The sequence below is a fragment of the Pristiophorus japonicus genome, chromosome 1 (genome assembly GCF_044704955.1).
Source record: "Pristiophorus japonicus isolate sPriJap1 chromosome 1, sPriJap1.hap1, whole genome shotgun sequence".
In the NCBI taxonomy this organism is placed as follows: domain Eukaryota; kingdom Metazoa; phylum Chordata; class Chondrichthyes; family Pristiophoridae; genus Pristiophorus; species Pristiophorus japonicus.
In genome coordinates, this window is record NC_091977.1 from 196,144,158 (window position 1) to 196,156,571 (window position 12,414).

Consider the following 12,414-nt stretch of genomic DNA (forward strand, 5'->3'; position numbering starts at 1 on the left):
CAGTGAGCGGGGTGAGGCGAGCGGTGGCGGGGTAAAGGCAGCGGCTGCAAGGTGAGGCCCAAGGTCAGGCAGCGACGGGACCCCGAGGTCGGTGGGTCCGGACTCCGGAACATTTTACGGATTCCGGACGACCCTTCCACCAATCGGTCCGGAGTCGGGAACATTCCGGATTTTGGACGCTGCACCTGTCTAAGCTAGCATTCATCAGAAAGTCTGTACTGGGACAAGGATTGGTTTCATTAATAAAAGGCCTGTAGATTCCTAAAATTGATTATAGATAAACCTTTGGAACATTTATTTCTGTGGGCTGGCATCAAAGTAACAGAACTGTAGACAAGTGACTAAATGCTGGAAAATTCCTGTCCAAGAGAGTATAAAATCTACAAGGGATAATTCTGTACTCCCAGGGACTACAACATTGTTGCCTTAATTCTCCAACTTGCACTCATCGTGAGCTTGGCTCCTTGCTGGGAGTGCAGAATTTCAAAGTTATCCATAGTGAGTTAGTCATCCTAGCAAAGTAAAATAAGAATTGATGAAGGTTTTGAGATTGTACTTATTGTGAAGCTAAACTTGAAATGGTCACAGTTATAACTGTCAAACGTGGCATGAGGCAACATGGGATCTCAGAATTTGACAGTAAATGCTTTCTACCCCACTGGTTGAGTAAGCAGGTGCAGGCATAAAATGCTGCCCGAGTCTCCATTAAAAGAACATTTATGATGAACGATTAAAAAAAACCTGTAGCATTGTGTAGTTTTAACAGCTGAAGCCTGTGTTTCATACAGGAGTCTTAAAACACTCAGACAAAATGTCTTATTGGGGTAGAGTTTAAAACCGCATTATTAGGTGTTGTGTCAGCTCACCCAACAGAGTCTCCACACATTTCACATGATTTCCATGCACTGCATAAAGCAAAGGAGTTCCCCCATTCTGCAACAGAAACAGAGCAGTAAAAATTTCAAATGATTGTACTAAATATTTAACCTACATTTAAAAACAAAAAAAAATGATCACACTAATGTACTGGATAATGTCTCACACAAGGAACATGAGAGTTTCAATGCTTAGTATAAGTGACCACGAAGCTGTCGGATTGTTGTTAAAACCCAACTGCGTCAACTAATGTCCTTTCGGAAAGGACACCTGCTGTTCTTACTTGATCTGGTGTATATATAACTCCAGTCCCACACAAACATGATTTACTCTTAACTGCCCTCTGAAAGTGGCCGAGCAAGCCTCTCACTTGATACAATGCAGTGGTTCAAGAAGGCCCACCACCACCTTCTTGGGGCAATTAGGAATGGGAAATAAATTCTGACTTTTTCAGCGATACCCAAAGCCAGAGAATTATTATTATTTTATTAATTTTTTTTTTTTTTAAAAAGCGCTTTGGGAAGTTCTGAGGTCATGAAAGATGCTATACAAATGCAGGTTCTTTCTACTTCCCCATCAAATCAGGAATTGGTCACTAAACAACTGACAAGCATAGTTTGAGCCCCTCCCGATGCGGACAGCAGGTTTCGGGAGCACTTCATGAGCGTAATGGTGAGTAGCACAAATCATCATAAAACATGTGAACTCTTGTCACCATCCTCCTCAGCATAGTGGGGACATATAACATACCCCAATATATGATGATTCCACCAGTTGGGAAATGCAGATCTTCAGCAGTAGCTGCTCGCCTCCCTGTAACCCAAATCATGGTAGGCACCAAACCCTGGATATGTGACTGCATGTTCTCATATGTGTTCTCCAGATATCGTCTTCCAGCAGCTGACATCCTGAATCTTAAGAGTTGTCTCATCAGCTTAGGACAGATGTCGGCATTCAGCTTAGTCAAAGGGTCTACTGAGGACAGCTTACGTCGTGCTAGCTTACACCTTGATGTTATGAACACTCAAGTCCAGTATTGCATACCAGACTTATTCATCATCTCCCATCCTTTCTTCTGCTTATTTTCCCACTTGTCATTTAAAAAAAAAGTAACATTCATACAACACACAAAGCTACTACCCCTTCAAACACAAACCTCATAATAAATTAAAAGTACAATCATACTTCCTAGATCACCAAGAATATACCATTAACATTCACTTTTAATTAGATTTCTTGATCATTTATATTATTTCTAGTTCTCCAAGTTCAAATTCTCAACCAGTTTCACAAATATTCAAAAGTATTATAATGTTATAGCATCATGATTTTTACATGAAATTGTAATGATACGCCAACTTGTTTGAATTTTGTACAGTTTAAATTATAAAATGACAATGATTACAATTTCTATTTAAAATTGCAAAGCTTCTATCGTAGCAATTGAGTATTGCCAACTTCACTGCATCAAAAATCAGGAGACAAACTCTTAAAAATGTGGTAAGAAATCATGAGTTACTATTTCTTCCAAACATAACCCAATATAAATTGTCAGTTGATTTTATAAACCTCATTCGTGGCTTTATTCGCCTTTCCTTCAACGACGTATCCTTAAATGTTGATTCCACAGCTTCACAATCCTTTGTGTAAACCTTGTGTCCCCTTGCTCTAGAACAACCCCTCGCCCCAACACTGGAAACCCGCTCTTTCAACATACTTTGTCCCAACTCTTCATTATTTTAAGGATGCGACTGTTGCCAATGAACCGGAAGTGGACAGCGGATGCGCGATATTGGCTCGTTAAATTTTTTTTTAATGCCAGCAGAGACCGGGCTGTGAGGAAAAATGCTCTGTGGGGGGGAAAAAAAAGGAAGCTTCCAGTTGTAGATTAATGCGCAGTATGCTTCTGCACAGCTTCCGGTCATTGGCAGCAGTAACTCCGTTATTTTAAACATCTCTTATCAAATCAAATTTAACCTTCTCTATTTTTTCCAAGCCTTTCTTCATATGTGTTACAATAAATTTATTTGCAGAAGAACATTAAATGTTTTGCCACAGGAGTGGTTTGAGTCAGAGAACATGGCATCTTTTAAAGAAAAATTGTATAAATATTTGAAGCAAGTTATGCTACAGGGCAGATGGCGGCTTCAATGATTTTTTTCACGCATGTGCAAATTGCGTGTTTTATTCCCTGCACATGCGTAAATTGACGAATTTTTCAATGAAATCACGAGAGTTGACAAGACTGGTACTTTCTGTTTGGGAGTATATTTTCCAGCTATTAATGCTTGAGAGACAGGTACAGAGAAATCTTTATGTGGTAACCCCTCACATGACCATAATTAATAAATTATGCATGACTTAGATATCATGGTTTCTCCAGGAGGTGCTCCTCTTTTTTTGAACTATCTTTTTAGTTGCAATTCTGGCCATTTAATTTGCGCCAGTGTAAGTAAGTTAGTTAGGTTTTTTTTGTTCAGTTTTTTTTCCCCAAAAGAGGGCTTTCCCTGCCACTTACCCCTGTTTGGCCAGCAAATAGTTCCTCCGAACTAACTTAGGCCAGCGTATGTTGCCACTTCTGTCCGCACAGAAAAACCTTACCTAGAGTTAAGGAATACCCGGTGCAAGTAACTACATTTAAAGCACCAGCAAGCAAAGCACAAAAAGTTATAAGCAATTAATTAATAAAATAGAAGGAACTCTGCACCTAAAGCACCAAAATCAATCAGTAAATAACAAGTAAATAACATAAAAAATAGAAGGAAGTCCTACCTTAGGCCGCTGATGAGGGAGCCCATTCGGCCAGGGCTAGCGACTGCGTGCTTCGGGCCCCTCCCACACAGTCTGCAGCGCGTACGCACAGATTCGGCCTGCCAGGAGCTACTGCACATGCGCGTAGACTCTAGCGTGCATGTGCAGAGGTCCCGGTACTGTTTTCAGCGCCGGGACCTGGCTCCGCACCCAATCCATTGGGCTACGCTGCGCCACGACCGAAGAAAGGCTGGGGAGCAGCCAGAATACCAACATCTTTTTTTGGCGCGTTTGGGGGCGGACAAAAACGGCACACCTCGGGTGAGGGCACCAGAAAAACAGGTTAGGGAAACACTAGCCCCATATATCATCTTGCATTCAATTTTGGAGTTCCGAGATACAATAACATATTTCAAACATTTTGGTTGAATTAAACAAAAGAATTACAATACAATTACATTTTTGATAATCGAAGCAGAAATCATAGATATAGCTACTATAGCAAGTCCATTGTCCATAAATCAGCAGCATTTAAAGAGATAATCTCACCATTTAAAAAAATACATTTCTGATTTATTTTAATCTTTTTCTGTGAATTTATTTGTTTTCTGAATATTTGGGTTTGATTAATGAACACATTGAATCAACTCAAGAGGTATTAAACTTGGCAATGTGGGAAAACTTAATTAGCATACACATCTGAAATGGAAAACTGCTGAAACACATGGAGGTTAATGACCACCCCTACTGATATTACTACAGCTACCTCAGGTTGTCAGGCTCAGTAACTGCTTTTAAATTTCTCAATTATGTCATCAGAACATATGGTTTGAATGAAAGAGAGAGAGAGAGAGAGAGAGAGAGAGCAACTAGAAGAGTGTATTTGACAAATGGACGATAAATTCAACACAAATTGCTCCCAGCTGAAGAATTTACATTCCACTTAATTGGCTCTTTTAATTTTGCTTAAAATATTATTTCTATGTAAAAAAACAAAAATATTGGGCAATATGTTGTCGATGTTACTTACCCAGTCATACTCATTCACATCACACCCATAGTCGAGCAGCATGTTTACGATGTTCGAGTAGCCTTTACTGCTGGCCAGTGACAGTGCACTCTCCCTCCCATGTGCTAAAAGATGTGGATCGCCTCCCTTTCAAAAAGAAACACACAAACTGCAGTTTCATTTCCAAAGTATGAAAAGTAAAAATCTGCACCTATAGATGCCTTGTGACAAAATAACACACAATATTCATTTTATAAAATGAGGATTAAATCATAAACTAACTAGTTAGAAATAAAATGATTTACAATATGTAAAAATGTTCTGTATAGATCAATTTTATGAATGCATCTATTTTAGTAGAGTGGGAAAACTAAGATGTCATATTCGGGGATGTGCAACGTGACCAAAAAAAACGGCTGAATTCACAGGACACAGGACACAGGAAAGTCTATGAGGCCCACCAAGATCCTGGCTGTAGTGCTGAAGACCTGTGCTTCAGAACTAGCCAATCCCCTACAGCTGGAACACTGGCATCTACCAGACAATGTGTAAAATTGCCCAGGTGTGTCCTGTTAACAAAAAGCAGGAGGAATCCAACCCAGCCAATTAACGCCCCATCAACCTATTCCCAATCGTCAGCAAAGTGATGGAAGGAGTCATCGACAGTGCTATCAAGCGGCATTTACTCACCAAGAACCTACTCACCAATGCTCAGTTTGGGTTCCACCAGGACCACTCGGTTCCAGACATCATTACAGCCCTGGTCCAAACATGGACACAAAAGCTGAATTCCAGAGGTGAGGCAAGACTGACTGTCCTTGACATCAAGTAATCACTCAATCGAGTGTGGCATCAAGGAGCCCTAGTAAAACTGAAGTCAATGGGGATCAGGAGCTGGGGAACTCTCCAGTGGCTGAAATCATACCTGGAAGATGGTTGTCGTTGTTGAAGGCCAATCATATCAGCCCACGATGGACATCAGAACATCGCTGCAGGATTTCCTCAAGGTGCTTCATCAATGACCTGTCCTCAATCATAAGGTGGTTGATTAGCACCCCGTCCACTAGGTTAAATATCCACTCCCTCCACTACGGGCGTACCATGGTTGCAGTATGTACTATCTACAGGATGCACTGTACCAAATCACCATGGCTTCTTCTGCAGCACCTCCCAAACTGCAATCACCATCTAGATGGACAAGAACATCAGGAGCATGGGAGCACTATCGCCTCCAAGTTACATGCCATCCTGAGTTGGACACATCACACAGTTCCTTAATTGCCGTTGTGTCAAACTCCTAGAACTCCATACCCAACAGCATTGTGAGAGTTCTTTTACTACATGGACTGCAGAGGTTCAAAAAGGCCCATCACCATTTCATGGGTAACTAGCGATGGGCAATAATACCAGCCTGCCAGAGATGCCCACATCCCAAAGAATCTCCTTTGCATACCATCTTATTCCACATCACTAAATGTTATTGAACTTTGTTTGCGATCTGCTCTTCCTTCGCCCAACTGAATATTTAGAAAATACTCAGTTGGAAGGGAAAATAAGAGACTTATTAACAACACAAATCTTGCTGCTCCCCAGTGTCTTTGTAGGTAAAGATTTTGCTCGGTATAGTACCATTCCATATAGCTCATTAACTTCTTAGTTGAATTTACTAATGTTAGTGGAGTTGCAATTGTGGCACAATTGGCTTCTGTTGAGATAGGTTCAAATCCAATGCTTTCTCAGTTGTCTGGGGAGTGGATGGGGGACAAAAAGTCTCTCACTTGTCTTAAAAGGAGTGGAATTGAATCACCTTCTGACACTCATTGTTTAAGCTCACACCTAGAAGACTAACAACTATAAAATTGTACTTGAGTCAGCACCTCCAGGAGAGAAGAGAACTGAAAAAGAATCAAAATAAAACCCCAAATTCTAAATGTTGTAGAGCATCATCATCATCATCATAGACAGTACCTCAGAATCGAGGAAGACTTGCTTCCACTTCTGAAATGAGTTCTTTGGTGGCTGAACAGTCCTATACGAGAGCCACAGACCCTGTCACAGGTGGGACAGACATTCATCGAGGGAAGGGGGGGGGGGGGGGGGGGGTGTGGGACTGATTTGCCGCATGCTCCTTCCGCTGCTTGCACTTGACCTCTTCGAGTCTCAACGCCGAGATTGTGAAGAGCTCAACGCCTTCTCGGATGCACTTTCTCCACCTAGGGCGGTCTTCGGCCAGGGACTCCCAGGTGTCAGTGGTGATGTCGAACTTCATCAGGGAGGCTTTGAGGGTGTCCTTGTAGCGTTTCCGCTGCCCACCTTTGGCTCATTTGCCGTGAAGGAGCTCTGCATGGAGCATTTGCTTAGGGAGTCTCGTGTCTGGCATGCAAACTATGTGGCCTGCCCAGCAAAGCTGATCGAGTATGGTCAGCGCTTCAAAGCTGGGGATGTTAGCCTGGACGAGGACACTGATGTTAGTGCACCTGTCCTCCCAGGGGATTTGCAGGATCTTGGGGAGACATCGTTGGTGATATATCTCCAGCAACTTGGTGTCTTCTGTATATCGTCCATGCCTCTGATCCATACAGGAGGGCGGGTATTACTACAGCCCTATAGACCTGAGCTTGGTGGTAGATTTGAGGGCCTGGTCTTTGAACACTCTTTCTCAGGCAGCCGAAGGCTGCACTGGCGCATGAGCAGATGCAATGCAAGTCACAATGTAACATTGGTGCCAATAAACGACATGTATTGGGGCTTCAGTGAGGAGTTGTGAAATTATAATCCATTAATAGTGTGATTGGCTACTGACCAATAGGCTGAGGTTTCCAACCCACAATTCTCAAGCTTCAAGATCCAGATTTTAACCAGGACATGTCCATCATCAGCTCCTCCATCAGAAAGTCAAGCAACTCAAAGCCTACAATAAAATACACTTCCATTGTCTATTCCACTCATCACATATGAAGGAACATAAAGTAAAGCTAAAACATGTTCTCACATTTATCTTGCCTGTTCCATTTTCTCTGTTCTAATCATTTTAGAATTATATTTTTGATAGTACATAAAGAACAGAGGTAAATTTCTTACATTCTGTAGCAGAAACTCCACCACTGCAATCTGTCCATGAGCTGCTGCCCACATCAGTGGAGTAAACCCTTGCTCATCTTGCCTGTTTAGCAGATTGTCTAGAAATGTAATAATAGAGGCATTCACTCCATTATACAGACAGAACTAGAGACTCAATGGGCATAGAGGTCAATTTACAATTTCTGTATCTCACTGGTGCAAGTCATAAAACACAACACAAGCTGTCAAGAACGTACCTTGCTCTATACGGCTCGCCAAATAAAGTAATTCCCCTTGTGCTGCCAGCTGATGTACAGACAGAGCTATAAAAATACATTAAAAAAATTAAATGCACAGTGGAAATCACATAAACTAATCAACAAATGCAATTTATTCCATATTTCAGGAGCACGTTTCCATGACAGTAGTATTTTCCTTAAGATCTACCAGTAACCAAAATCACTCTTTCCCATCCATACATAATTTTATGTTAATTCTTTTCACTCCAGGTTTTCCCACTGTGTAGCCCAGCCCCATCATGCTAATTAATGCATGTATATCCAGGCAAATAGCACTGATAGGTGCCCGAAAACAGGTTTGACTACTTTACCAGCTGATGAACAAAGACAAACAAGAGAAAGAAAATATGATACATTCATTTAAAAATATAGGGAAGGTGAAAACACACTATAGAATAATTTGGTCCATTCATCTGAAAGGCAACAACCTATTTGGACTTTGGCAGTGATGAATTATCTAGCCTTCTTGCACATGCAATAAACTGCCTTTATTATTAATGATTATGTATAATTGTACATATTAAATCCAAGGTCATTTGGATGCAAATAAATTATGTTTACTCCAGACTTACAGTGCAAGAGTAAAGGTACTGCAGAGATTTCATTTCCACGATGTTTGTTAGTCAGGGTTGTTGACTGTTTAATGGGTGAGAAATGCTTGGTCACCGATGGCGTGTAGACATGCCTTACTTGAATTCCAGGAGGAGAGGTATGTATGTTGCACTCAGCTGCAAACAACACAAGTAAATTAACACCTGAAAAGTGGTATTAGAATCATAGAATCTTACAGCACAGGACGCCATTCGGCCAGTCGTGCCTGTGCTGGCTCTTTGAAAGAGCAGTCGTTCTTAGTCCCACATCCCCGCATTTTGTCCGTAACCCTGTAAGTTGCTCATCCTCAAGTACCTATTCAATGCGGTTTTAAAATTAATTATGGAATCAGCTTCCACCACCTTTACAGATAGTGCGTTCCAGATCCCGACAACTCAGTGAAAACATTTTTCCTCATCTCTGCTCTGGATCTTTTTCCAATGAGTTTGAATCTATGACCTCTAGTTATTGACTCACTCGCTAGAGGAAATATTTTTCCCTATTCACTATCAAAACCTTACGGCATTTTGTAAACATCTATTAGGTCACCTCATAACTCAAGGAGAACAGTTCTAACTTTTCCAACCTCTCCTCATAACTAAAGTCCCTCATCCCTGGTAACATCCTGGTAAACCTCCTCTGTACTCTTTCTAATGCCTTTATATCTTTCCTGAAATGTGGTGCCCAGAATTGTCCACAATACTCCAGCTGAGGCCTAACCTAGCATGATCTCTTTGCTTTTACATTCTATCCCTATTTAGACCATCGAGCTATTTGTGATTACTTAACCTGCTCACAAACACTAATCTTCACTATTTCAGGCAAATTGCAATTTTGTACTCGCTCATGAAATATCGAAAAGATCGAAACTGAGGGGATGCGGGGAGGGAGCACGTCAAGTGGTTTTCTCACATAATCATAATGTTAGCTTTTTTGCTTTAAATTGTTGCTCAGCTCTGTGTCGATTTTTCTTCAAGTCAGGCCACAGAATAATGTAACAACATTCCCTCTCCACCCCACCCACAAATCACAAGAACATTGCAGAGGATAAAGTATTACCCAGCCCACTGAAGCTTGCCACTTTAGTGCCCAATCTCTCCTAACCTACTATCTATAATTTGTGAATAGAAGGAGTATATCCGAATTTGCAGAAGGTTCTACAAAGGTGTAGTGAACGGTGAAGAGTAGAAAATTTTAAATGGATATAGCTTAAGCAAGTGGACAGAATGATAGTAGTTGCAGTTTAACATATAGTGTAAGGTAGTAAACTGGGATTACAGTCTAAATGAGGTGCACTAAAAGAGGAGAGCGAACAACAGCATTCGGGGTTCAGATATGCAAATGATTAATAACTAGTCTTCATATGCAAAGGGAAATTAAAAGAAACAAAAGCAAAATAATGTGGAAACTGGAATCTGAAATCAAAACAGAAAAGGCTGGAAATACTCAGCAGGTCAGGCAGCATTTGTGAAGATAGAAAAACAGAGTTAACGTTTCAGGTCGATGACCCTTCGTCAGAACTGGAAGAAATTAGAGATGAAATAGGTTTTTAAGCAAGTGTAGGAGCAGAAACGGGGGGAGGGGAGGAAAGAACAAAAGGGAAGGTCTGTGATAGGATGGAAGGCAGAAGAGATTAAGAGACAAGTGGGATGGTGCAATGCAAAAGGAGATTGTAATGGGACAAGTTAAGAAACAAAAGGTAAGTCTAGATAGGGTGTGAATGGAAAAATCATCAATAGCTGCCATTGGAAAGAGAGGGAAAAAAAAGAGAAAAAATTGGGGCAGAGGTTACTGACTGAAATTGTTGAACTTGATGTCCAGTCCAGACGGCTGTAAAGTGCCTAAACAAAAGATGAGGTGCTGTTCCCTTGAGCTTCATTGGAACAGTGTAAGCCGAAGAGGGAGAGATCAGAGTGGGAATGGAGCGGAGAATTAAAGTGACAGGCGGCCGGAAGCTCGGGGTCACGCTTACGGACTGACCGGAGGTGTTCTGCAAAGCAGTCATCCAATCTGCGTTTGGTCTCCCCAATGCAGAGACCATCACATTGTGAACAGCGAATTCAGTAAACTAAATTGAAAGTAGTACAAGTAAAGCTGTTTCACTTGGAAGGAGTGTTAGGGGCCCTGGACAGTGGAAAGGGAGGAGGTAAAAGGGCAGGTATTGCATCTCCTCCGCTTGCCCAGGAAGGTGCCGTGGGAATTGGGGTGATTGAGGAGAGGACCAGGGTGTCGCGGAGGGAATGGTCCCTTCCGAATGCTGAGAGAAGAGGAGTGGAAGATGTGTTTGGTGATGGGATCACGTTGGAGGTGGCAGAAATGGCGGAGGATGATCCATTGAATGTGGAAGCTGGTAGGGTGAAAGGTGAGGACAATGGGAACCCTATCGTGGTTCTGGGAGGGAGGGGAAGGGGTGAGAGCAGAAGTGTGGGAAACAGAACAGACACGGTCGAGGGTCGTGTCAACCATGGTAGAGGAGAATCCAAGGTTGAGGAAAAAGGAAAACATATTAGAAGCACTAGTATGGAAGGTGGCATCATCAAAACAGATGCGACGGAGACCAAGAAACTGTGAGAATGGAATGGAGTCCTTACAGAAAGCAGGGTGGAAGGAAGTGTAGTCCAGGTAGCTGTGGGAGTCACATTATAGTGAATGTTTGTCAATAGCCTATCCCCAGAAATGTAGACAGAGAAGTTGAGGAAGGGAAGGAAAGAGTTGGAGATGGACCATGTGAATATGTGTGAAGGGTGCAAATTGGATGCAAAATAAATTAAATTTTCTAATTCAGGGCAAGAGCAGGAAACGTCATCAATGTACCAAAAAAAGAGGTGAAGCAGGGGACCCAAGTAGTACTGGAACAAAGAATGTTCCACATATCCCACAAAATGGCAGGCATAGCTAGGACCCATGCGGGTTCCCAAAGCAACACCTTTAATTTGGAGGAAGTGAGTGGAGTCAAAGGAGTTGTTGTTCAATGTTACACCTTATCAAGTAGGCTTTGGGGGTGTCCATGAAGCATTTCCTCTGCCCACCTGGGGCTCACTTGCCATGTAGGAGTTCTGAGTAGAGCACTTGCTTAGGGAGTCTCGTGTCGGGCATGTGGATGATGTGGCCTGCCCAACGGAGCTGGTCGAGCGTGGTCAGTGCTTCGATGCTGGGGATGTTGGCCTGAGCAAGAACACTGATGTTGGTGCGTCAGTCCTCCCAGTGGATTTGCAGGATCTTGCACTTTGAGGTGTCTGCTATATATAGTCCACGTCTCTGAGCTATATAGGAGGGCAGGTATCACTACTGCCCTGTAGACCATAAGCTTGGTGCCAGATTTGAAGTCCTGGTCTTCAAACACTCTCTTTCTAAGGCTCTTGGAAAACTCTGGTAAAGACCACACAAAGTGGAGGAAGAGCATCCGGGAGCGAACTGAGCGCCTCGGGTCTCGTTGCCGTGAGCATGCAGAAACCAAACGCAGACAGCAGAAGGAGCGTGCGGCAAACCAGGCTCCCCACCCACCCTTTCCTTCAACCCGTCTGCCCCACCTGTGACAGAGACTGTAATTCCCGCATCGGACTTAACAGCTATATGAGAACTCACTTTTAAAGTGGAAGCAAGTCTTCCTCAATTTCAAGGGACTGCCTATGACGATGATGATGTTCAATGTGAGAACAAGTTCAGCCAGGCAGAGGAGGGTGGTGGTGGATAGGGACTGGTTGGGCCTCTGCTCAAGGAAGAAGCGGAGCGCCCTAAGGTTGTCTTGGTTAGGGGATGGAAGTGTAGAGGGATTGGACGACCATAGTGAAAAGGAGACAGTTGGGGCCAGGAAACTGGAAACTGTTA

The 12,414-nt window shown here is 42.6% G+C and overlaps 1 protein-coding gene across 2 annotated transcripts in view; it reads right to left on the bottom strand.

Moving 5' to 3' along the window:
* ankra2 (ankyrin repeat, family A (RFXANK-like), 2) overlaps window positions 1-12,414 on the bottom strand; it is a 56,959-nt gene that overhangs the window by 28,963 nt on the left and 15,582 nt on the right. For both annotated transcript variants that reach the window (XR_011593952.1, XM_070885941.1), the window contains exons 3-7: window positions 8,568-8,723; window positions 7,954-8,019; window positions 7,718-7,815; window positions 4,658-4,783; window positions 867-933 (exon numbers count right to left, since the gene is read on the bottom strand). Coding sequence is in view for 1 of the 2 variants with exons in the window: in XM_070885941.1 (XP_070742042.1) it covers window positions 867-933; window positions 4,658-4,783; window positions 7,718-7,815; window positions 7,954-8,019; window positions 8,568-8,723 (513 nt within the window). In the remaining variant the exon portion in view is untranslated. The remainder of the gene's footprint in view (window positions 1-866; window positions 934-4,657; window positions 4,784-7,717; window positions 7,816-7,953; window positions 8,020-8,567; window positions 8,724-12,414) is intronic.